Source organism: Neopsephotus bourkii, unplaced genomic scaffold (assembly GCF_033783945.1).
Source record: "Neopsephotus bourkii isolate Nb327-2 ecotype Australia unplaced genomic scaffold, CSIRO-AGI_Nbou_v1 NB_1634, whole genome shotgun sequence".
NCBI classification, from domain to species: Eukaryota; Metazoa; Chordata; class Aves; order Psittaciformes; family Psittacidae; genus Neopsephotus; species Neopsephotus bourkii.
In genome coordinates this window covers 4,849,980-4,877,447 of record NW_026902109.1, presented here as the reverse complement: position 1 = coordinate 4,877,447, position 27,468 = coordinate 4,849,980, and the positions used below count along the sequence as shown (strand labels likewise).

Genomic DNA, 27,468 nt, shown 5'->3' with positions numbered 1-27,468 from the left:
AGAGGAGCACTGTTACAAGATTATCCTAAGCATAGGTCTAGATCTCACAGCAACCCCATGAGACTATTTCCAAATTCCTCCTCATTTATTTCCTCCTGTCACTTAAGATTCACTCTTACCACCAGCCAGAGGGAATATCAAGGACAGAATAGTATTTTGACTGTTAGCAAGCAACAGATGATTTGAGGTTTACAGGCTGGCCTACAGATCTGTATCATAGACACAAGATCTATATCATAGACACAAGAGACTCTCCACTACAATAGTAAACTAGAGAATAAAAAAATGAGTTTTACTTTGAATTATTGGCCAAAACAAAAACATAAACCCACTCCTCCTGGTTATTTTTTTCAACCTCTCTATTTTAATTAAGTTATAATAATTAATTGGGTTTGTAGTAGTATTCTACCTCACCTTTATCTAAATAAATCCTAGGCAAATAATTTAATATCTGACCAAACATTACTTTTGCTCCAGATATGGAAAATCCAAACTCTTTGACAATGTGTATGAATATACAGAAGTATGAATTACATCACCAAATTCACCTCTGTCCTCACCAGCATTAAGAGCAGGACTGCCTCCTCCCTTTGTTGCAAATCATAATCCTACTAATAAAATTTTATTTTCCCCCCCTTTTTTTTTTAATGCATGTTCAAAGGAATGTCATCTACTTCCCCCTTTAACCTCACCTTTGGAAACTCATCAGGTAGCTCATACACAATCCACATGGCATTCAATTATAGTGTGTTCCTGGAAAACCCAGTTTCCCCAACCTGGCTAATCGCGTCTTTATTTTTCTTGTCTCAACCAAGATCCAATTATAATCTACAGATACACGCAGAACATACACACAGCTTAAAACACTTTATACACTGAAACACAAAACCAGGCGAAAGGATGGAAGAGGCCTCTGCTGTTTCCAAGAGTAAGAGCTGTTAACCTAAAAAGAGGTGTTGGTGTATCCAAGAAAGTGAAACTAGCTCGTGTTTCTTCATTAAAATAAGCATTATCTTTCTATGGGAGTGCAAACCAGAAAAAAAATCATGGAGGAAAACCTTTAAGCTTTCTAAGGAGGAATTTGCTGCAAGAGCTAGTATGTGTTAAGAAGCTCTCTAATGAGAACTCTCTATGGGTGCAACCTTTGACTTAAGACACACATTAACAACAAAGCCATAACACACACCTAGCCAAGAAAGGATGACAAGTCAGATGGATAAGGGAGAAAATGAATGGGTCTTTCTGATTTCCCAGTATAGTGCAATTTAATAGCTCACAGCCCACAAAAGGAGCAGCTCTGCTCAGCTAGCCCACTTCTGCACTCTCAGTTACACATTCCTATTTCTCTGGGGATGTAGAAATCTGACCTGATTAAATATGTTCCTGAGGAGCATGATCTGACTATGTAATGGGCCCTTCTTTGAGCAGGGAGTATTATCAGATGTCATATGTCCCTGATAACCTAGAATATTTTATATGATTGTATTTCAACTAATAGTTTCAATTATTAAGTTGATATTGATGAAAGCTACAGAGACAAAATTTACAGAGACAAAATTAAGTAGTCAGGGTGCTTCCTACTTGCCTACAATTCTATCAAACATTTAAAATGGCACTGACAACATTTCAGACTAACTGGAAAACAAACATAAAAATTGAAGCACAACATCAGAAATCAAGAATACAGCTAACTGCATATCCTCCACAGGAATCTTTCTTTACTGAATTTTGCCATTTTATCATAAGTACAATTTTCTATGGAAATAGTGCAAGTACAACATATCTTCTGACAAAAACATATGCCCTGCCAGCTCTGCAAAATGGTCTTGAAACCAAAATCTGAGTTTTAGATCCACAGCTCCCAGTCAGCTCTGGGAAGAACTTGAGATACCAGCCCCTAAGTAGTCTTGCTCTAAAAGTCCCTTTTTTTACAGCTCAGAGAGGCAGGTGTTCTGAGGATCACAATAACTAAGGAGACAAAAAGCCTAAGAACCTGGAAGCCTTATCTGGGGCTTAGTCAGATTTTGCTTGCTTACTCACTCATACGCAACAGCCACAAAATAAAAGCTCAATTTTCTAGCCAATTGTAGCAAGGATCAAAAATGTCATTATAAACTTGCATCCTTACAAAATGGCTACAAGCTATCATGTAGCATTTCACAACTCTTTACCTAGTCATTGTTTGGTTTCATTCAGTTCACACTTTATATTGGAGCTTTGCAAAATTTTTATCTATTTCTCTTCCTTATTATTCCAAACAGTAGACTGGAAACACCATTACCAAACTGAAGTGGTTACTGCTTGTGTGCATATGGTCTCCCACATATACATTGTCCATTTGTGCATATGCACAGTTAGTAAAGACATGTTAATAATACAGTGCTTTTGTTGTATTAAGATTAACAAAAAAAAAAGTACTAATCGAGTTCCCAAAGAAGACATTTACCCTGGGCTCCAGTTTTATTTTTCATTAACTGCTTCTAGGGTGTATGCAATTATTATGTTTCTTATTTTCACCTATTATATGTGGAGTTCACATTGATGATTATTATTCATTTCTCCTGCAAAGAGCTAAACATATTCAGTAAGAGAATGGAGGGAGGAATTCCTTTACCAGTTATTTTTTCAGACTAGTAATTCCTCCTCTGTAATATTAAGGTTTTAAAAAAATTAGAAACATCACTGTTTGATAGAAAAAATAACCTTACATTATTCCTCAGTACAGTCTCTTTTAAACAGGTGGCTCATCCTTCTTTTCCATCTTCATTTAAGTTTTCTTTTTTTTTTTTTTTTTTGCTGCTGATAATGAAACAATGTTCAAAAATAATTGGAATAATCTACGATGGCAAAGATTTCTAGTACATAGAGTAATTAGATGACTCTATTAGATTATTAGTAATATGTTACTAAGCATTGCAGCTGTCTGACTTGAGACATTTGTTTTTCCACATACTCAGACAGAAAGAAAATGTACCAGTTGGCAACAGAGGCTTAGAAAACAACCACGAGAAGCAGTACTTGATCAAAGCTGATCTTGAAAAGACCTTTTTTAGCACATCAGACAAAGAAACAACAACTGAAAATTAATCCACTGAAATGAAAGTTAAAATAAAAAAGAAGTGCCAATAAATGTTGTTTAGGACCACAAAGATCCGGTTTTATTCTTTAAGCCATGTTTCGATTTTCTTTTCAGAAAGAAAATGGAAATGTGGAATTTGGTTTTAGATCCCCAATATCTTTTAAATCACTGTTTTAAGATCTGGCTGAATAGTAAAGACAAAGCATTAGAATGTTTTATGATATGGCATTGATTTCATTAAAAGAAATCATGAACTGTTTCACATAAAACTCCACTGTTCATTCCCCATTAAAGAAAAAAAAAAACAAAAAAACCCCAAACCAAACCAATAGAAGTTAAGCATGAAATTAAGTTGAAAAGCCAGTTGAGAACTATGCAGATTATCTCCATTTCCACCAAAGAGAAGCCACCCCTGGTTTTAGAAATTCAGAACTGCAGCATCTCATAGGTTGGTGGTGCCCCTTTAAACTACATCTGAATAACTGCAAGAAAAAGCATTTGTTTTTTACCATGGAGTAGAGCTCAACACTCTTGCTGATGAAATTCATAGGGTCAGCCTTTAATCAACTACTTCTCAAATAATTTTTACAAGGAATTCAAAGTGTCATTTTAACTTTCGTTTTATAACAAAATTTACCTTAGTAACTACTCATCCTTTTACCCCCCCCAAGGTGGCCAGAGATTATTTAAACAAACTTTCTTTTTACTACTTTATGTAATTTTTTGTCCTACCCTCATTACCAGAGTATCTTTTTATCTTCCATTAACAAATAATGGGATTTACTTTACATTAAAAGAAACTGGCAAGGACAGTCAGGAAGTTGCACATTGCTAGCTCATGGCCAATTCAGTGTAAGGCCACCTAGTCTTTCCCTTTGTTGAAGTTTGTGAAGTTCCTTGTCAGCTGTTTTCTCCTGCCTGTTAAGGTCCCTCTAAAGGACAGTACAGCCAGCTGGGGCACCAGCCATTCCTCTGAGATCTGTACTAGCTGCAAGCTTGCTGACACTACTTGCTCCCATCATCCAAGGCATTAATGGGTTAAAATGGCACTGGACCCAGTACTGGCCCTAAGGATATACTGCTAGCTACTTGCCTTCAGCTGGACTCTGTGCTGCTGATCCCAACCTTTTGAGCATAGCACTTTAGCCAATTTTCAGTCCACCTCACGGTCAACTTATCTACTCCATACTTGTTCAGTTTGTTATGGGAGACAGGGGTAACAACATTCAGCATGTTATCACAGTGAACACATGTTTGAAGATTGCATATGTAGAGATATTTGGGGTATTGTAGATTCCATACTTAGCCATTAAGAGAAGAATTTAAGAAATTCTGGATTTGTTTAGAAAAAAGTAATTATTTCATTAAGCATTAGATTTGGTCTTCATTTGTCTGCAATATCAGTATTCTATTAACAATTTCTAAACTACCAATAATCAATCTTAATGAGAATTGTTACATAAACAAGCAGTAAATACCTTTCAATCTAAAACAGAATGCAACCTAGAAATGCATTCAGACAACAGAATCAGCTGCCCTATAAAAAGGATCAAAAAACAATATAAATGAATTCTGAAACACCAGATTTCAACAGTATTCCTAGAAATGCTATACAAACATTTAGAAAATTATCAGTCTTTAAAACTCTTCAGAAAATAGGAAACTGCTCAGAAAAAACCTCACATAATGGCAATCATTTTCCATTAACTGTTAAAAAATGAAAAAAAAATCTTGTAAATTAAAGTTAGGTAGATATTGAGTTAACAAATACCTTCATATTTATTTGTAATGTGTGCTTATAGCTATCACCAAGGATTTATTTCATCTTGGGAGAGAGGAAATACTACTTTATTGAAGGTTCCCTGAAAAAAATTATTCTTCAACAACCCAATATATTTCCAGTACTGTCAGGTGTACCAAATACAAATTACTGAGTATTGTACTGAATCATATTCTACAAACCCATGACTCACTCATCCTTGCTTCAATGCAATCCTTCAGTTAAGATCCGATTATCCTGAAATAGCTTGTCTCAGAAGCATTAAATGAAAAATACGGCTTAAGAATAGAAAATCTTTCATTATCTTTATGTAGCTCATGTGCATGAATTTCAGTTCATTGTATGTTCTGTAAGACCATCTATAATCAGGTAAACTTAACTGCAGCTTATTTCTCAACTGTAAATCTATTTGGGAATTCACAAGACTACTTTTGTCTTCTAAGCACACTAAAAATCTTCTTCCTGAGCAGTTCATATCTAATTTCCCTATAAAACTCTTTGCCAAAAGTTGACATTTAGAAAAATAACTTTCAATTACACATGCTGCATATAAAATGTAAGAAAAGCCACTGCAGCAATGTTCAAAGTCGACTGAACTAAGTAATGAGCCAATGTCAACAACCAAATTATAAAAACTGCATATTTTCCTGCATAAATGCCAGCATAATTTGAAATATGGGTCAACTTCACTGAAATTAATCTTTTTTTCTGAAAAAAATAGTATTTGATAAAGTCATTTAAAAAAGCCTGAATAAGAAAAATCTGAGTGGCACTTGCCACCACATATCACACACTGAAATTTTTATAATTTATATTTTGCTATACCTGACTTCCAAAATTCTCTGGAACAGTAGGGGTTTTAAATGTTTGACTGTGAAGTGGACACTGAAGTATGAACATTTGAGTCCATTCTTTTTACAAAAAGACATGAACAGAAGTCCTGTTTATTTATGTTCCTATATAGAAATATAGAAAAAAGGATTTCAGGAAGTCATTTGGTTAAAAATATACTTGCATGAATAACCAGCAGTTATTCTGTTCTTGAAGACTTTAATACGGAATTTCTTTAAACTCCCTCATTAGTCTAGTCTGCCAAGTTTGGGCTCAGTTCTTCAACCAGACAGCAATTATACAGAACTTTTCAAGATACATTTCAGTGAAAGAAAGTGGAAGTAAACAAAAAAGACAAGTCAGACAGTGCCCTAGTCTTTGCTCCCTAGACATCACTGGCTCCCTCCTAGACATCACTAGCAATAATGTGGAACATTCAAATACTGAAGAATATTACTGAACAAATAATATAACTCTAACGAGTTGCTGTAATCTTCAGCTGCATCATATGTGATTGTTCAAAATAATTTATGTTATATGGGGGAAGTTACAGACACATCAAGCTAAACAGATAAAGGTACAGAGCTGCATATGAAAATGCATTTCTTCAGTCATAGCTCTTACATTCTTTAAATAATGAGCTGAATTATCAATTTTACAGATTCACAATATCATGTAGCCACACAGTTTCACTGGAAGCTACAATCCACATTTTGGAGCTATGAAAAAAGGTATACACACCTTCGCAGAACTGGCAACATCCTTCTTGAAGTTTCACCATCATCATCAACAACAAAGGACAAACAATGTGAAAATGGTAAAATACACGTATTTGGACACGCAGCAATATATGAACTGTTGAATGGTTGTAGCACTTTTGATCTCTTTAGACAAAATTTTAATCTGCATCATAGCAGTTTTCTATAGAAGAGTGAACAGTAGCTGGTAGGTACTGAGATGTGAAGGTTTAAGTTTTTAAGTCATGGAAAATGTACCCATGAGGAAATTATAAACTCGAAATACATTTTCAGCATACTACTAAAAAAATAAATCATATTAGACTGTTCACTACACCCCCTACTCCAAAATATAAATGCAAATTAGCCCCAAATTAATGAAACTTTAAAAGCGCCAAACACTATTTTCTGAAACAGCCTGTATTCTCCAAAGCCTGTCTGAGAGGAACAGGTTAGGTGAACACTTATGCGAATGAGGAACATAAACTTTATGGTAAGTTAGCAGAAACCAAAAGTGTCTGGAGCTTTTTCACAAGTTAGGTTATCTGATTCATGCAATGTGAATTTTGTCTCACAAGACATATCATTTTATGCCCTAATTTTTATTTATGGAGTACCACTCTTTTCACATACATATTACTGACTACTAGTAATCCACTTTTCTGCAGCTATAGCACACAGATAATTAAGGAAAAATAGCCCCAAGAGATACAAATATCTAATAAAAACAAACAAGCCATTCTTTACATTGAAAGTATGAAACATTCCCTTTTTAAACTGAATAAAATTATTCCTTCAATCTGAAATTACTCTTTTGGCGGAATTCTTGCAATTTTCACCACTACCAGAAATGTTCCCCTGAGTACTGAAATAAAAATTCCACTGCTCAGAGCAAGATTAAGCAGCTTAAATGCAAGACACACTGCACCAGTGTGATGATAAACCAAAGTGTCTTGTCTTCCCTCTACCCAGGGAAGCATTAAAAGACTTCATCAGGAAACCATAAAGTACAAGTAACATGAAGTTTGAGATATCTGTATTCTTGATGCATCTATATGTCCTTCCATTCTAAAAGAGTAAGAATCGCAATAAAATACCACACAGAACATTATCAATCACAGGTAGTCTCTGCATAGAGACAAGGGGTCTGACCTTAAGCTGTTGTTCAAGAGTACTCAATACAGCAGTAAAGCAAGACATGAGCATTCCACAGGGCTCAAATTTATGAGTTGACAAAGGAAAGGCCCTGACTATGCTATCAATAAACAAAAAATCCTGGTCATCTATTCACTTTCCGGTTTTAAACTTTCAATCTTTGAAAAGATCATTAAGAATATTGGGTTTATACATATATTTTCTAATCTCAATGTTTCAGATATTCCTGTGAAACTATTTTTAAAGATAAAAATCTTAAAAACTTCAAAACTTTCAAAGTAAAAACTTTGAAAACAACAATGAAAATGCAAACTGTTTAACTGACATTATTTGACCCCCCAAAATTTAGGTAATTTTAACATAAACCCAGTTAATAAACAGAAGGTTTTGAAACACATGGAAGAATGAATTACAGCTTTTCAAAAAAGGCATAAAGTATACTGGCCCAACATGCTGTGTGTGTATACCTACCCAAATCCAACCAATATAAAGAAGCTGAGAAACTACTAAAGCTCAAATATCATGAAACAGCATTCTAAAAGTAATGAAACTTTAATTCAATTTCAGCTATTCAGTTCAGCTATCCCACCATCAGCATATATGACCTTTCTTTACCAACCTTTTTTCAGACTTGCCTGAACAATCTAGCCAGTTTTCGTTTTATTAAAACCCAAAGGTGGGTGCAGAATAATTATTCAGACATACACCTTTAATGAAGGCAGAGAAAGCAGTGTCTGCAATCATCCTAATTGCTGCTCACAACAGCCACTTTAACCCACATTCAATTGCAACTCTATTACCGCTTTTGATCACCCAGAGAAGTGCAAACTCCTGTTATGCCTGGGAGTAAAAGCAGACAGAGACCTCAAAAAACATGGAGTTAGTATCACTACACTCCATCGTACTAAATAACTTTAAAGGATGAGTAGACACAAGACAAAAGCTTGTCATTAGGAAAATGAAAGTGCCTATTATTAGAACAAAATGATTGCTCCTATGAATACATTTTTATTCACACACTGTAGTTTGATTCTGCTGTTGATAAGCTATCCAAATTTACAGTAGTAATTCTGTTGTTTGATGTGCTGAAATGAAAATATATCCCTTAACAATGTATGTCTGTGAGTAAAATTCACAGAGGATAACAGTACATGAAGGATTCTGAAATAACAGAAGAAAAATTGCTGCCTTTCAGAAGAATTATAAATATATTTGCAATTTACTATATGTTTGAATTACTTTGTGAACAGAAAAACTTAAAGCTTCTTGGAGACAGAGGGTGGAGGGTGTCTTTGTTAGTGTAGAGAACATTTTGCTTAACTTTCCATTACACCTGTTTTCTGTGATACAGCCTCTGTGAAAAACAGCTAACTTAAAGGCAGGATCTGCTGAAAGGATGTTTCTCCCAGCTTCCAGCAAAAACTAAATTTCATCACTAGCACCAATAGGCCCTTGATTTCACTTGATATCTTTCAGGCTTACTAGAGACTTTGAGAAAAAAAATAATAGGAACCACAAAAGCTACATTCTTTGTACTGTTTCAAATAGTCAGGGTTAAATCATAAGTTCCTGTACATTTGCTTAGGCACTGAGGGCTAGTTTCAGAAACAAAGATGATGCAGAACTTAAACAGAATTCAGGCACTCAAGTCCATGACAATGATCCTGTTCAAGCTAAACACTTATCAGGCAGGTCGCACCTACCATCAGCAGCAGACCCATGGGCTTCTAAGTTAAAAATGAATGTTACCAGTGTCAGTACAGCTCATAAAGCTTCCTGGCAAACCAGCTTCCAGAGAAGGACTTGCAAAGGTGACACAAACCCTGTGTGTCTCTGAAGCCATATGGCTCCTGCCAGCAATACTCAGATAGGGAAAAACCTAGAGTAATCAAATGACATAACAGCAAGAAATGATAGACACAAATCATAGAAACACAGAATCACCATAGAATACTTAGGGTTGGAAAGGACCTTAAGACCATCAGGTTCCAACCACCGTGCCATGGGCACGGATACCTCACTCTAAACCATATCACCCAAGGCCCCATCCAACCTGGCCTTGAACACTGCCAGGGATGAAGCATTCACAACCTCCTTGGGCAACCAATTCCAGTGCCTCACCACCCTAACAGGAAAGAATTTCCTCCTTATATCCAATCTAAATTTCCCCTGTTTAAGTTTTAACACGTTACCCCTTGTCCTGTCACTACAGTCCCTAATGAAGAGTCCATCCCCAGCATCCCTATAGGACCCCTTCAGATACTGGAAGACTGCTATGAGATCTCCACACAACCTTCTCTTCTCCAGGCTGAACAGCCCCAACTTTCTCAGCCTGTCTTCCTATGGGAGGTGCTCCAGTCCCCTGATCATTCTCGTGGCCCTCCTCTGGACTTGTTCCAACAGATCCATGTCCTTTTTATGTTGAGGACACCAGAACTGCACACAATACTCCAGGTGAAGTCTCACAAGAGCAGACTAAAACGGACAGGATCACCTCCTTCGGCCTGCTGGTCACGCCTCTTTTGATGCAGCCCAGGATACGGTTGGCTTTCTGGGCTGCAAGCGCACACTGGAGCCAGCTCATGTTCATTTTCAACAACCAACACCCCCAAGGCCTTCTCCACAGGGCTGCTCTGAATCTCTTCTCTGCCCAGCCTGTAGCTGTGCCTGGGATTGCTGTGACCCAGGTGTAGGATCTTGCACTTGTCATAGTTAAACTTCATCAGGCTGGCACCAGCCCACCTCAGGTCCCTCTGGATGGCATTCCTTCCCTCCAGCGTATCAACCGAACCACACAGCTTGGTGTCATCGGCAAACCTGCTGAGGGTGCACTCAACCCCACTGTCCATGTCAGCAACAAAGATGTTAAACAAGACCGGTCCCAACACCGACCCCTGAGGGACACCACTCGTTACTGGTCTCCAGCCGGACATTGAGCCATTGACCACAACTCTTTGCATGCAGCCATCCAGCCAGTTCTTTATCCATCAAGTGGTCCATCCACTAAATTGATGTCTCTCCAATTTAGAGACAAGGATGTCGTGTGGGACAGTGTTGAACGCTTTGCACAAGTCCAGGTAGATGACGTTAGCTGCTCTACCACTGTCCATCATTTCTGTAGCCCCATCATAGAAGGCCACCAAATTGGTCAGTCAGGATTTCCCCTTAGTGAAGCCATGATGGCTGTCACCAAGCACCTTGTTGTTTTTCATGTGCCTTAGCATGCCTTCCAGGAGAATCTGCTCCAAGATTTTGCCAGGCACAGAGGTGAGACTGACTGGTCTGTAATTCCCCGGGTCATTCATTTTCCCCTTCTTGAAAATGGGGGTTATATTTCCCTTTCTCCGGTCATTGGGAACTTGTCGGAGGAGCGACCCGAATCAAGAAGACAATCTCAATATGAGTTACGGTTCTTGTTCGATTCATTACACAAGCTCACCTAATTTATAGCATCAGTGATAGTTCACGCGACAGCAGTACATTTTTTATTGGCTACATACACATGTCCACATGCCTGTCTATACATTGCTATTGGCTAAGCTAATTTTCACACACATATCTCTGCAACAGCAGGGTGCATGCCTTGCGATAAGCGGTACATTCCTTGTGGGCAGCAAGCTCCTGCTTCAACGTTCTGTTTGCATTTTTTTGACTCCAGCCCTCCTCAGCTCTGCTGAGTCACAGAAAGTTCAAGGCTGTCTCACTCGACTCCAACTGGGTTGTGCAGGCCTTCATGCGAGTCAGAATTTATGTTACCCAGCCCTTCATAATTCATATGCCCACGTTCTGCTAACCACTGTGCCACAGGAACTTCACCTGACTGCCATGATTTTTCAAATATGATGGCCAGCGCCTTAGCAACTTCATTCGCCAGCTCCTTCAGGACCCTCGGATGGTAACGAGTGGTGACCCTCAGGGATCAGTGTTGGGACCCGTCTTGTTCAACATCTTCGTCGCTGACATGGACAGTGGGGTTGAGTGCGCCCTCAGCAAGTTTGCCTATGACACCAAGCTGTGTGGTTCGGTTGATATGCTGGAGGGAAGGAATGCCATCCAGAGGGACCCTGACTTGCTTGTGAGGTGGGCTGATGCCAACCTCATGAAGTTTAACCATGACAAGTGCAAGGTCCTACACCTGGGTCACAGCAATCCCAGGCACAGCTACAGGCTGGGCAGAGAAGAGATTCAGAGCAGCCCTGCGGAGAAGGACTTGGGGGTGCTGGCCAATGAGAAGATGAACATGAGCCAGCAGTGTGCGCTTGCAGCCCAGAAAGCCAACTGTATTCTGGGCTGCATCAAAAGGAGTGTGACCAGCAGGTCGAAGGAGGTGATCCTGCCCCTCTATTCTGCTCTCGTGAGACCTCACTTGGAGTATTGTGTACAGTTCTGGTGTCCTCAACATAAAAAGGACATGGCTCTGTTGGAACAAGTCCAGAGGAGGGCCACGAGAATGATCAGGGGACTGGAGCACCTCCCATATGAAGACAGGCTGAGAAAGTTGGGGCTGTTGAGGCTGGAGAAGAGAAGGCTGCGTGGAGACCTCATAGCAGCCTTCCAGTATCTGAAGGGTCCTATAGGGATGCTGGGAATGGACTCTTCATTAGGGACTGTAGTGACAGGACAAGGGGTAATGGGTTAAAACTTGAACAGGGAAGTTTAGATTGGATATAAGGAGGAAATTCTTTCCTGTTAGGGTGGTGAGGCACTGGAATAGGTTGTCCAGGGAGGTTGCAAATACTTCATCCCTGGCAGTGTTCAAGGCCAGGTTGGACGAGGCCTTGGCTAATATGGTTTAGAGCGAGGTGTCCCTGCCCATGTCAGGGGGTTGGAACTTGATGATCTTAAGGTCCTTTCCAACCCTAACTATTCTATGACTCTATGATTCTATGACTTGTGCATGTTCAGGTTTTTAAGATGGTCTCGAACCAGATCCTCTCCTACAGTGGGCCCAAGGTCTCCATTCTCACAATGCCTGCGTCTGCCTTCCAAGACTTGGGTGGCGCGGTCAGAGCATTTGCCAGTGAAGACCAAGGTAAAGAAGTCATTCAGAACCTCAGCTTTCTCCAAATCCTGTGTAGCTAGTTCTCCCGAGATCTTCCAGAAGGGATCTACTTCTCCTTAGTCTGTTTTTTATTTGCTATGTACCTGTAGAATCCCTTCCTGTTATCCTTAATATCCCTAGCCAAGTTTAATTCTAACTGGGCCTTAGCTTTCCTAACTTGGTCCCTAGCTTCCCAGACAAAATCCCTGTACTCTTCCCAGGCCACCTGTCCTTGCTTCCACTTTCTGTAAGACTCTTTTTCCATTTGAATTTTCCTCAGCAGCTCCTTATCCACCAAAGGAGGTCTCCTGGCCCTCCTGATGCACTTCCTTCTAGTTGGGAGGCAACACTCCTGAGCTTGTAGCAGGTGATCCTTGAATATCAACCAAGAGTCTTGCCCCCCCCCCTCCCAGGGCTATATCCCATGGAACCTTACTAAGCAGGTTCCTGAAGAGGCCAAAGTCTGCTCTCTTGAAGTCCAGGGCAGTGAGCTTGCTCCATCCTCTTCTCACTATCCTGAGGATCTCAAATTCAACCATCTCGTGATCGCTGCATCCAAGGCTGCCCTGGAGCATCACATTTCCAACCATCCCTTCCCTGTTGGTGAGCATGAGGTCAAGCATGGCACCTCTCCTTGTCAGCTCCTCTATTACTTGCAGAAGGAAGTTGTCTTCCACACAGTCGAGGAACCTTCTGGATTGCTTGTGCCGCGCTGTACCGTCATTCCAACAGACGTCAGGGTGGTTGAATTCATCCATGAGAACAAGCGCCTGTGAGCGTGAGGCTTTTCCTATCTGTCTATAGAGTGCTTCATCCACAGATCCCTCTTGATCAGGTGGTCTGTAACAGATCCCCACAGTAATGTCTCCCATCGCTGTTTTCCCTTTAACCCGGATCCACAAACTCTCTGTTAAGTGCTCACCTGTCCCCAGGTGGAGTTCCACACTCTCCAGCCCATCCCTAACATAAAGGGCAACTCCCCCTCCCTGCCTGCCAGGCCTTCTTTTCTAAAGAGCCTGTAACCGTCCATTCCAACACTCCAGTCATAGGAGCCGGGGGGGTGGTGGGGGGGGAGTCTTCCAAGCAGCTGACAAGTACAGTTTAAGTGACTGAAAACAAATCAATTGACAGTGGGAAGGCTGTTTTGTGAACCATACGCCATCAGGCCAAAGACAGGAGCAAAAGCATGCTCCCTGTGGATAGTGGGCAGGGTAAACTTTCCATTCTCACATTCAAGCAGAACTACAGAGCCTCTGTGCCTTACCCTGGTACGGGGCACAAATACATCATGAGAACATCAACATAAACTCACATGGAGTTTTATGCAGACAGTGCAACTGCTTCTGGAGTACAACAGTGTCCCCGAGGAGAGGAAGAGAATCACAATGTAGTCCTTAAATTGTACAATGATGTTAACAAACGTCTGGCATAATTTTAATAGCTCGTTCAATTCACAGTCATAGCTTATGGAAGTTATTAATAGAAGAGCTCAGAAGACAACCACAAGTCAGCACTGTCTCCTGGATCCATCATATATTCTTCAGTAAGTTAGAGCTGTGGAATAAAGTAACTGACACCTGATAATCTTCTCATTGAAAAATTTATTAATCCAGCATCAGTAACAGCCATAAACTATTCTCAGTCAGAGTTTTTCCACTGAAATATTAATTGTATAAACAGATCAAGAGCACTAAAAGCTACTAAAAGCTTTAAATTCATTCCTGCCATTTAACCCCAGTTAAATACCTCCCACCTTTAAATCTTTTGTATTTCTTCTTTTCTGCTTCCCTCCTCGCCTATGTCACCTTGTGCAGACACTTTTTGCCATATTTAAAAAACTGCTTCCTGACTTGAGAAAGTTGAAGGGGTTATGCATTCCTCTCTTCCCCTTAGTCAGCACTATGTAACCCTAAAACAGTGGTTATTTTTCAAATAGAAAAGATAATCACAATTTTGTTTCAAGAGTCTAAGAATTTAAGACCATTTGACTTAACACTCATGAAGTTTTACTTTAAGACCATTGAGTGCAACCATTAAAGGTTGATGCCCTCCCTTATTAAACTTTCAGCCATGTAACAGCAAACCTCACTCACCCTAGAGCAGATACTGCAATAGACAGCGGCTGCAAGAAGGTGTCAAAGACTAACTTTCCAAGCTAACCAGACCTAAAGAAATCTCACATAGCAAATCCCTGTGAAAAGCACCACCAGAAAGGTTCAAGAATTGTGTTGCATTCAAAAGAAGCTGCAGCTAAATTTTGAGTAAAATATGATAGCATCTTTATTTGGCATAGGGACTGAAAGAGGAACTCGAATTCACAGAAAATGAAATCAGCTGTGAATTCCACCTGCCCCCTGACAAATAAAATACCCAAAAGTACAGTATCTGTGAAATGAAAAAACATCTGACATGCACAGATTATCTTAGTCCCTACACTTCATTATTCTAATGACAATAGGATAAGACAAACAGTCTTATTAGAACAGCTTCAGACTGTGTTAACTAGTATGACTTGAAGAAAATGGAGGAATTTCAGCTTCCCAAAACCAACAGTTGTATCATACAACTATCCTCTCAAAGTGTCTGAGGAACCATCTTGAGGTGTCTTCAGATAAGAACAATATGTGTACAAAAAAATGTTTCCAGAGGAAAAAAAAACATATTAACACTGTGTAACCATGTTACTAGTATCTGTGTCTCCACTACTTTACTGCCAGACATAGCTGCCAAATCCACTCTATAACAGTTATTTTTAAAACATAACCAAACTTTAATCCTTTTTAAAATATCACAGATTAATTGGCCTGTAAAAATGCCAGACAACCAAATTTCTGGGTTTACTGAGCAGTCCCAGCTTTCTAATTTATCAATGAAGTCATTTTTACACTTGTAACTTGGTGCTCTTACACAGACCAAATCTCTACTACAAATCTCTACACTCTACTTTAAAATGATACTAACAGTTTACTTAAATTTTAGCACATTACTATTTAGATTGTTGCATCCTACACAAATAGAGATTACATTTTAAAACTGTAGTCTAGAAAGCGACATTACAAAGACACTCCCGCTGCCAGTGTATGACGGATTAGATCTGTTCTTAGTAGTGACTGTTCACAATACGTATAACCTAACCTAAACAAGTACCTTGCATCTATAATGCAGTATTTTCCACAGATTGTGTGATATAATATGATTCATACTCAGTCTGGGGATATGTATTTAGCACTTGCTTAGATTCATGCAGAAAAATGTTCCCTTCAACCTTTTAAAGAGCATCTTGAGAAATGATGGTTAAACTCTAATTTACACTAATTATAGGTTAAATTCTAATGTACGCTAAAGTAGGCTTTGAAACAGACATTAAAACAAAAAAAAAAAAGAAGAAGTCTGGTTACCTACATTGTTTATGTATTCAGAAAGCAGGTCTTGGAGAGCTTGGCGGATAGCATTGCATTCAGCAATGATGCGTTCTCGATGAAAATCACGCGTGCAGGAAGAATCAGCTAGCAAAGCTGCTCCACTGATAATAGCTTCCAGACGTTTCTCTAGTGATGGCCTTATTTTCTCTTCATTCACTACAAGAGGATCCAGGATAATTAAATTCTGGAAAATAACAGGAGTACAGGTAAGAAAAGTCAGCCCAGTTAAGTTGTCGCTTTTTTTTTTTTTTTTTTTTACCTGCATGAACACAGAATCAGAGTGGTTAGGCCTGGAAAGGACCTTAAGATCACCTAGTTCCTACCACCTGCCATTCCACTAGATCAGGCTGCTCAAAGCCCTATCCAGCCTGGCCTTGAACACTGCCAAGCATGGAACTACAGGGATTTTATGCTTTCTAGACTCGCAACAAGACCTTTCTGCTTGAAATACTTAAATTACCTTTGACCATAGCAAATTCCATTTTCCTTACTGGGGCTATGCATACAATCGTGACACTGTGTATGAGTTTACTACTCAGTAACATTCCATATTTTATCCAAGTATCTCAGGCCAGGCTGTCAGCTTTGTTTAAAAGAGAGGTTCAACACCCCAAAAATTTAGTCTTTTAGAGATCAGGAGGGCCTCTTTATTTAACACAAAACCAGCACTGCTAGCTTACAACCAAGAATGTTAAATCATATTATATGAGCAGTCTAGTTCTGCTGATTTTTAGTCTGATAGAATCCCACACTGTGACAGAAAGTCATTGCTGCTACCTTTAAGAGACTGAATATGGGCAAAAAACAAAATAGTAGCTGTTGTTCAGCAATTCTGTTTTTTCAAAGGACATAGATATAAGTGTCCTTTTGCTTTTCACTACCTAGGGTAAACAAAAGCATCTGCCACTCTGGCATAATAAATTAATTACATTTATGCGTCAAGCAAATCATCTAAAGAAAAAGTGGTGATATTTTCATGAAATGTGAAAGTAAGTATATTCAAGCTTCAGCATTTCAAGAAATTCAAACTAGTAATTTTTTATCTAACTGAACATTTGAAACATTGTCATTACTGTCAAGACCACCAAGCCTATATTCCATTCAAATCCATTCATCTATTAAACCCATATGTGGTTCCAAGCTTTCAGAGAAAATATTAAACAGGCAAACTCTGCCATATACCCTTAAGTGGAATTTAGGTCAGGTCAATCAGAACTTATCTGTGTATATCCAGTATGTACCAGACTACTTTTAAGCTAGAGAATTTTAATTGTATTTTTAATTTAATGTCACAATTTCAGGTACTGTCTAGCTTAGGCAATTCTAAGAGCAGTGAGTGTTCTATCAGAACATCATAAGATAAAAGCTTAAAAAGCTAGGAAAAAGGACTTCAGTTACCTTGAAACTTTCTTGTTGGATATTATTAACATGCTCTTACATGCTAGGTATGATTTAGGGAAAGGAAGATTTTGTTACATTTCCAATCCTCACATGTCATCTGAAATGTACAAGAATTGTTTTCAGACAGCTGGGTGATTCTCCAGAAAAACTAGAGAAAAATCAGATTTCATAATCTGAGTATTTCCAAAGGAAACCAGTGCAGGTTCTTTCTACATTACGGTGTCGTTCAAATGGAAGCTTGTATTTCCCAACTTGCAAGCTCAGTGTAGGTTTCTAAACATTCCACCTCCACTAGTCTTCCACTGCTCTGAAGTCCTTCATCACACTTAAAGCATTCGAGTTATTTAAGTAGTTTCAGCACTTTGACCCCATACTTACTACCTATTAACATACATACTGGAACATAAAACATACTTGTTGAAGCAAGTCCAGAGGAGGGCCATGAGGATGATAAGTGGGATAGAGCACCACTTATATGAAGACAGGCTGAGAAAGTTGGGGCTGTTCAGCCTGGAGAAGAGAAGGCTGCATGGAGACCTCACAGCAGCCTTCCAGTATCTGAAGGAGGCCTACAAGGATGCCAGGGAGGGACTCTTCATCAGGGACTGTAGTGACAGGACAAGGGGTAATGGGTTTAAACTTAAACAGGGAAAGTTCAAGTTGGATATAACGAAGAAGTTCTTTAATGTGAGGGTGGTGAGGCACTGGAACAAGGTGCCCAAAGAAGTGGTAAATGCTCCATCCCTGGCAGCATTAAAGGCCAGGCTGGACAGAGCCTTGGGCAACAGGGTCTAGTGTGAGTCATTCCTGCCCATGGCAGAGGGGCTGGAACTAGATGACGTTAAGGTCCTTCCCAATGCAAATGATTTTGTGATTCTATGAAATAAAATCAGTGGACAGTGAGCCTTCTTAACTTCTGTAAGACCTTCTGTGGCCTGAAGTTCTAGGATTATGTTATGCTTTGTATCAGAAACTGGGACTACATGAACTCTAGCCCTCAAATTTCTATGGATAATGACGAGAAAGAAAAGGTACTAGCGAAATTCTGTCTGTCTCCACATTTTCCATATTAAATTTTGGAATTTTCATACCATTGCAGTGATACTGCTAGTACAGTTTTCTGTCGTCTATATTATGAGAGAATAAAAAGTCTAAAACTAAGTTTCAGCAACTGAAACGATAGACCTTTAAAAGGTTTATGAGTCTGTGTCAGGTGTTTATGCACATCCAGCAGATGCAACCATAGACTAAAGTATTAAGCATGTACTTCAAAACTCCTGGATTTTCTCAAACCAATGGTCACCTATTCAGATACACATATATACTGAAGAGGAGTTCATATGCAAGCAGAAGGGAAAGAGCATAAATATTTTGAAGATGAAAACCAGAGCTGTTTGTATATCCATAAAAGCAACATACTAACCCCCTATTTGTATCTCTTGATTATTTCCTAATTGAAAGATCATGGAAACATTAATCTCACATGCAATTTTGAAACCAAAGCCAAACTGGGATGGAACAATAATTTGCTCAGTCACAAAGACAAAAACAAAGGAAACAGGTAGTCTACTGCCTCCATCTTCTTTTGTGGAAGAAGTTGAAGCCAGTTAAGAACTACTTGGTAGCTACAAAAAATTCAACTTCTGCACTCTTTGGGACAGAGAGAAGAAAAGCTGAAATTTTGTCAGTACCTGGCAGACCCTGCCAAGACTAAAATCCAAAGAAAAGAAAAAGTGCTTGGATAGAATAAAGACGGCTTGCTCTTCTACTCTGAAACATCACCATATACCCTAACCTCCTGCTGGCAGTGGGTGAAGCCAGACTGGCTCTCCCAGACAACAGCACAGAAAGTCATTTTGCTTTAGTGGGCAAATTCTTAATTATCAATGCCTAGAGTCAGGTCTGATAAGAGCAGTAATACAGATCTTCATTTTGGCATGAGAAGCCTTCATTTTTTGTAATACTTTCACAGAAGAAAGAAAATGTACTTGAAGACACTTTTCTGGAAGGCTGAAGGTAGTGAGGCACTGTTTTTTTTTCCACAAAGATAGTTCAGTGACACATTAAGAGGACTAGTATCAGGCATCCATTTTTGCCTCATTTCTTCTCTTTCTGGAGCTTTCTTACAACAGTAAGATTACACGTAAGTGTAAAGAAAAACTGCACTCAGCTGGAGTCAAGGTAAGTTACTATATGCCTCAAACACAATATGCATTACATGAAATTATGGAAACGCAGTAAAGGAATTCTTTGCACAGAAAAGCTAAGAAGTGCCATGAAAGACTGAATTGCAGCTGAAATTAACTCCTTTCAGCTGTCACCTAAGAAAGAATGCATAACTTTAAAAATAGAATCAGAATAGTTCTCAGCAGTGGGGACTTCATTACTTTGGCTATATCCAAAGACACAGCAAAATTAAAAATAAGTTTTGACTACCATATTGATACAGATTTGTAAACTGCATAAAACTACTCATTAATGTTTAAATACTTACATTTTAAATATATATATAATAATAACTTATTACACCCAATAGATAGTTCTAAACTAATCTTATACATAAAAAACTCAGACTCATCCACAATGGTCTAAGAATAACACAGGAAGGCATTTTAAGATACAGTCAGTTCCTAGAGGTCAGGACATTCATTCCTGATGTGGAAGGCAACTTTATTTGTGGTAGAGATCTGAGATTCTGTCTCCCTCATTCACATTACAGTCCTTAATACCAAAGTGTTCTGTGCACCTCACCTCTACTGGAGTTGTGCCACTTGGTTACTATTTATTGGAGCAGCAACTTCACTCTTGTGCACTTACGTCTCAAGTAAGCACCCTTAATACTAGGCTATACATAAAACTTCCATAATAATGTAAAACACACCTGCCAAGTAGAGTATTTAAGTGTTACTACAAAAAGAAACAGCTTCAAAGTGTTGCTACAAAAATAAACAATCGTGGAAGACTAAGACACACCTGAAGGCTACAGCCAATTAGCCATTTAGCAAAATTACTGCCTTCAAATTTCATACAAAATGTAAGAAGAAATGTATTCTTTAGGAAGTTCATGCAAAGATGGACAAATAATAATAAAAAAACTACTACAGTTCAACTCTAAATTAAAAAAAAAAAATCCAGGCAATAATAACAAGGAAAATAAGATTTAAGATTCTGCTCACAGATTAAATACTTCAAGCAGTTTCATCAAATATTTATGACAGATACATCTACGCAGAAAAAACACTCCAATTTCCAACCGATTAGAAGACACCAGATATGCAATTAGCAGTATCATGGTTTTGCTTTAACAGGGCTAAACAGTGGTTAGCTACCTCAGTTCTTAAGGACAATTGGACATTTAAAAGGAGTTTTTAGATCAGTATTTTCTCCCTCACTGGTCTTCTGATGCATGAAAAAGAGAGATCATGGGTATCTACAAACCTTATATTTCCTGAGGGTTTGGACTGATTTACCGTATTTTAACATCTCCTGTGTAATTTCTCTGCTAGATAGCCAACATCTTTAAAGGACCACATATCAGATGAATATAGTGACGGAGAGTCAGACATGAAGACTTGTATCGTTTTGTGAGAAATCTCATATTCAGAAGATGCAAGACCAGTGAAAGACATTAGATAATGTACACTCTTTTAACACAAATCTTAATATGCAATTAAATTCATAATGCTATGATTTTGTGTTTATTTATGAAAAAATGGTAGTTATACGGAGCTTTTAAGAGAAATTCTTGAGAATCTACTGATTTAATTAGCTGCTCTAATTTTACTGACAGTTTCCTCACCTATAAATCTGTAATAACTTTCACCCCACTAGCACTGGCAAAGGAAGAATGACATTGCAAAACATCTAGATACTGGACTGTTGGTTAAGCTCCATGATACATTTCCACACTGTAAACATTTAATGAGATTTGCTCTTTACTAGATTTGTGATTTACTACAATCTATCAATCTATTTCATGGCACTGTATTTGGCATAAGAAGACAGAGAAAAGTTTATTTCAGGTCCTTAGCCAATAGAACTTTCTGTGAAGAAATAGAAGTGCAACCATCTAATTCATAAAATCATCTTAAGAAGTTAAATGCTCTATAAATTGTGCTTTCTCTAACCCCCCCAGTTTCAATTCCCAGTTGTGCTACCTAGGTAAAAATACATTTAGAACTCCATAAACAAACAGTTTTTACAACAGTTAGACTTCTATGTTCTTACGTTTCCGGATATAAACAAATTCAATCCAAAAGACTTTTTTTCCCCCCATTTTGTGATTATTGCAAATCTTAAGCACTTTAAAACAATAATAAATTTAATTCATTTTTAAAAATCATTAAAATGGCACTGCTTACATACAGTCAAGATGAATTAATCTTCAGTCATAAGATGCAATCTTTTTGCCAAATTTAGGTTAAAAATTTTTAAGTAAAATAGGTAAATAACAGCTTTCACCTAAGATACATGATTTGTCATTCAGAGTTTCATGTATATAAATCATGTATTACTCTTAAAAGTTTACCTTTTTCTTTCGTTTATCAAGAAAATAGATTAGAAACTGTAATATTAAAGCCCAGTGTGAGAAGCATGGAAGGATGACATATGACGTGTAATTGGAGTCTATTCCTTTGGGGAGAAACTTTGAGCATGACTGAGAGGTCTGTTTTGATCAATAAACTGCCACTATAAGATTTGAGTCATATTTCAATGTATTTCTCTAACCTTTCATTGAAAATCTCAGTCAAATTCTATTGCTATCAGTCAAAACATTAATCCTCCTGAAAATGTATCAACAAAGTTTGCGTTCTAAGTGTGATATCTGGAAAGTCTGAGAATTTACAACCAAAAAGACCCATATCTGCAAAGGTGTTTAGAAACTTTTAATTCCTTTTTTGTTGATCTGGGCCTACATCGGTTACACCAGATGAGAAGCATTGTTGGCAATCTCATCTACAGGAGATTTTTTACCATTTTGGCAATGAAAAATAACACTGGTAAGAGGAAGAGCAGCTGTGAGAAAAGGGGAAAGCTCTGTACAAAAGCTGGGGATCAGGCCAGGAGTAAAGAAAGAACTACCTGCTCAAAAAAACTGTTTTAATATTGCAAGTAGAAAAGCAGAATTTGTGAAAGCATATTGGTTATGTCACTTTATTTAATAATAAGCAAAAACATAATTAGGTTTCTAAATCCTTCAATTATATAAATTATATAATGATCCAAATGAGAAGTTTTGGAGTAAATGCTTTCAACTTGTGTTGTACCAACTGGAATACAGTCATGGTAGCAGTGATCGCCATCATCTGATAATCACTTATTTGTAAACTAAATTCATGGTTTTGCCCATTTATTCAAGGACCTGTCAATCTCCATCATTAGTGATGCATTTGGAACTTTCCTGCTCTTTGGATGAAGCTAAATATTGAACATACATGAAGACTTAATTCCAAACTCTTTTGAAGGAAGTGATCCCTCACAATGAAATAATGTATAGTCATAGTATTTAGACTAGGACTACGCAGAGCATAAATTTCTAATGCCGTGAGGTCCACCACTTATGACAGCAATAGTTAATTAAAAAAAAAAAACCAAACAAACTATTTTTCAAAAAATGTTTTCGTTTCACAGGTTTACATACCTCGAGCTCATCAAGTGCACTTCCAAGAGTAGCTGCACGAGATGTAGGTTGTCCCACTTTATTTCCAACTCCTTGGGAAGCATTAGAAATTACACTGAGAGCATTCTGTATTTCATTGCAAATTGAATCTTTGCTGGCTGATAGGGATGCAACATCTGAATGTTCCAAACAAGCTGAACATATTGAATGTAGGAGAGAGGAATTTTCCTTCAGGGTTGCACGTGCTGCAGCAATTTCATCTCGCTGATTGCTGGATTTCAAATCCTGTCAGCAAAAGAATATGTTGTTTACCTCCAAAAGCACTTCAGAACTGACAGGTAATGTATAAACAATTTTTTTCTATCTGTTTAATGAAACATCAAGTTGAATTTATCAAAGATTGCGAAAAGAGAGTACAATAGTGTTTACAATTGAAGCGCCTTTATATCACAAGAAATGAACAAAGTGTGTGTAAAATAACCCCAATTTTTGTTGTCTGAACTGTCCATATTTTTCTTATTTTTAAGCACAGTTCTGCTATGAGAAAACTGGCCTGGAAATAAGCTGTCTTTTCTCCCAGACATGTTTTTCTTTCTAAGCAATAGAGAAGGACAAAGGTGTAAAGAGGGTTAGGCAAGGAATTCTGTGATTGTTCCATCAAAACAAATCTGTGTTTGCTTCCCTGCCCCACCAGCATATATTCCAAGCATACTGCAGAAAGGAACAGCAGGTCAGGGATGAGAATCCTGTATTCCTGGGAAATAGGAAGTATGAAAGGTGTGGAAATGAAAATAGTGCTTGAGAGAAGCCATCTCCTGGAAGTACCACTACCTGTTTTTCTTCTCTCCCTGCTATGTACATACTTAAAACACTCAGGTCTCACCATATTCATCTTGTTTCTCCCTTCTCCACCCAGATCTTCTTGATACGTTACTTCCTCCTGCCAGCCCAGACAATAAGGAACGCACAGCTCAACAGAGCTGCCAAGTCAGATTCAACTGTTTCTAGGAATCAAGATTGGGAGCTGTTATTCGGACAGATGAAAGTTACGGACTTTAAGACAACCATACAGTCAGCATCAGAATTCTAAGGAGCCTCCTGTCTTATCCTATTTTACTCTAGATATTCTTCCCACTCTCCTTCTGTATCTTGTCCTTTGAAAACAAACTAGTAGATATTTGCAAAATGGGTTGTGTGAAGGAGACAGTTAAATTCAGGGCAAAAACATAAAGCAAGGAAAAAGACTGCATCAGAACAATAAAAAGCCTGTGGCACCAATTTCAAATAATGAGAAGAGGCACAATGAAGAATGAACAACAAAATGCATACAAAACTGCTCATGGCCTGCTGTAAAGCAAGCTGAAGTCTTTCTAATTATTCTCCTTTGCATTGCATCAGGCTCTAATATGCATTATTTATAAAAGCATCCCAATATCCACTTTTCACTGCATAAGTTTATAAGTTTATGGCTGAAGAAAAGAGCATTCAATATTAAATGAACCAGTCTTATGTTTTTAAAATCTTGTTTACTTTAAGTTATGCACTGGACATCAGACTGTGTCTTACTTCCTCAGGGTAACTTTGAAATCTCAGGGATATGGTAAAAAATAAACAAAAAAACCCAAAACCAAAGCACCACAAATGGGAGAGGGGGAGGGAGGAGTGAGAGAGAGAGAGAGAAGTGGAGCCTTAAACATAAGCAGAGAGTTGTTAACCAGCTGATCATTTGAATTAGAAAACTGACTTACTTTCTTGGGTATATTAGTACTTAAAATATTTTTACATTTTCAGCAAACCAATATATAAATGAATCACCACTGTGCAAGAATGACGTCATTGCCCAGTGTGCTCAAATGCGAATATTAGTGCACCTCCAACCTTGGTAAAGCAACTGCAATTTAATCCAGTGCACTCTCAGCAAAAAGTGTTATTTATTTTTTAACAGAATCTCATTTTACCTTTCCTACAATTAAATTACAAGACAACAGAATGCCCTCTTTCCTCTTGTGCTGCAAGGAAGCCGCAGACCTAGAGTTACAATGGTAAGTTGATAAAACACTTCAGTCTAGCTGCCTTCTACACTTAAACATTTCTTACTTTGCTGTGTCATATGCAAACAAACTCAAAAGTCCTTCCAAATTACTTTTTCCTTCTAAAACAGTACTGTCTAACAAGGAAATGAGGTGTTCTTAAGATATAAAAAACTGGAAATCCAGTAGCAGAAAACCAGTAATGGCAAGTTATATGACATGGCATCTGGAAACAGCCCATGAACTCAATGCATTAATGTTCCTAAAGCACAGACTGTTTTGTTTCACGCGATATTGTGTAGAGTTTCCGAAACATGGTATCATGGTACTGGCAAATTCACCTACAAAAAGCCTTGCCTTTGTTCAACAATACTTAAATAGTTATTGAGTAATTAAATACTTAATAATACTTAAAAAAAAAAAAAAGTTTAAATCCAATAAACTCATCACTACTTTGCTGTTCAGTTGTGAGCCTTGAACAGCCCCGAAAGAAACTGTAGGGCCATTTTTCTTTTCCACATTGATTAATAATTAATTCCTTGAAATTATTCATGTGAACAGGAAGAGGCATCTGATAATCTTAGTCTGAACTTCTGCAAAATTGGCCAAAAAAAACCCACCTAAAATCAACTGATTTCTCTATAAAATCTTTGCATATGTGGATTATCAGATTAATGTAACTAGTTCTCTAAAGAAAGAAATTAGTCTCTACAAACAGATTATTAATCCATAGTCCATAAACTTTTTCCACTGGAGATTAAAATACAGAAACAACCTGATTCCTATTTTATTTGTCAAAGAAAATATACCACTAGGAAACACAAGAAACTCAAACAGGTCCTCTTCACATACTGAACCTTGCCCAAAGTTCATACTACATTACCTTTGATACAGAATACAAGAAGACAACATGTTACTCAAGTATGGGAAAGAATCATACAGAGGAAAAAGTATGTACGTATAGGACTGAAATACTAGTAAAATATGGCACCAGAAAAAGAGGAACAGGAGAATGCAAACTAAAACCACGTTTTTTGTTACTCTGAGATTGTTGTAAACATGGATCATCATTCACCTGCAGAGAGGCAAAAGACAAACAGGACTACAGAGAAGACATTTCTCAAATCAGTTCTTCTTACTACTCTCTTCATACCATAACACCTGAGCATCTGTAGTTCATCCAACTACATTACTGAGCTTTAGTCTGTTTTTCTTCAGTCTACCACTTTACTCCTACTCAAACTTCTTTTTATGCTAGTGGACTATTTCCACTGGTCTGGGATGTGTTCTTATATACTCAGTCAGCAGCTGAGTTCTAGATACACCACATCAGATGAGCTGAGATCAAGGATAATCCTGTTTCCAACCATTGCCAAACTAAGAGGGCCAGTATAGTGATAATTCCCCAGGCTGCTGTCCCACACCTCCCGGGATGTACTATTATGTCTTCGTCACCATACCTGGTTGCCTCTGATAAGAGTGGAAAATGAACTGATAGTCACAGATTTCCAGCTGTGGCTTGTTCCAGCTAAATAGGATGTATGAACAAGAAGACTTTGAATGTAAAACTTGAAAACTACTTTCACAGTTAAACTTCAGTGGTACTACTTCACTGAGAGTTAGAAAAATCATAATCTGCTCTTTATAACACTTTTAAGGTCTGAGAGCACGATACACCAGGAACCCAGCTCTTGTTCACTGTGCATTCCTATCAGCACAACTCATGAGGTCCAGGCCTCACTATGGGTATAAATCACACTGCTGTATTTTACATCTGCTGGAGTCAACACAAGGTTCACAAAGGCAGCTTCAAATAAAGTGTGCTGCAGTCCTCTAGCTCACTCTTTGCAGAGACATATGTGATTGACTGAGTTTTATATCCAGCAAAAACACAGACATAACAAACTCCCACAATTTCATGCTACTATATGGCTGGGGGACAAAAGCATTACTTTTTATCACAGCTTAAACTTGGTCTTCAGCTTCAGCTTTCTGTCAAAAATGACAGCTAAATTATGCGTATTTAGTGAATCAAAAGACAACAAAGCTCAAACTCTTCCAAGTGCATTCATGAACCATTTATTGGGGTAGGGCTCCAGTTTACGTATTTCATAAATATATATATTCCTTTTTCTAAAAGATAAGCATTTACCACCAGCAGGGATCACCTTTTACAAACTCTATTATAAAGGAGATTCTGCCTACTCTAGAAAAGGCTAAATTTACAGAAGTTGAAAAGCATGACCTAAGGAACCCTCCATGTAAAGCTTTTAGCTATAGATCTGATGACCTACAAAAGTGACTGTAACTGTACAAAACAAAGATTACAAATACACACTGGGAAAAATGCCTGACATAGGATACTGACTTTC

The 27,468-nt window shown here is 38.1% G+C and overlaps 1 protein-coding gene across 4 annotated transcripts in view; it reads right to left on the bottom strand.

Moving 5' to 3' along the window:
- The window catches only part of CTNNA3 (catenin alpha 3), a 739,429-nt gene that overhangs the window by 592,943 nt on the left and 119,018 nt on the right, over nucleotides 1–27,468 (bottom strand). For all 4 annotated transcript variants that reach the window (XM_061373990.1, XM_061373992.1, XM_061373991.1 and 1 more), the window contains exons 6-7: nucleotides 23,088–23,351; nucleotides 16,026–16,229 (exon numbers count right to left, since the gene is read on the bottom strand). In XM_061373990.1, coding sequence (XP_061229974.1) covers nucleotides 16,026–16,229; nucleotides 23,088–23,351 — 468 coding nt within the window. The remainder of the gene's footprint in view (nucleotides 1–16,025; nucleotides 16,230–23,087; nucleotides 23,352–27,468) is intronic.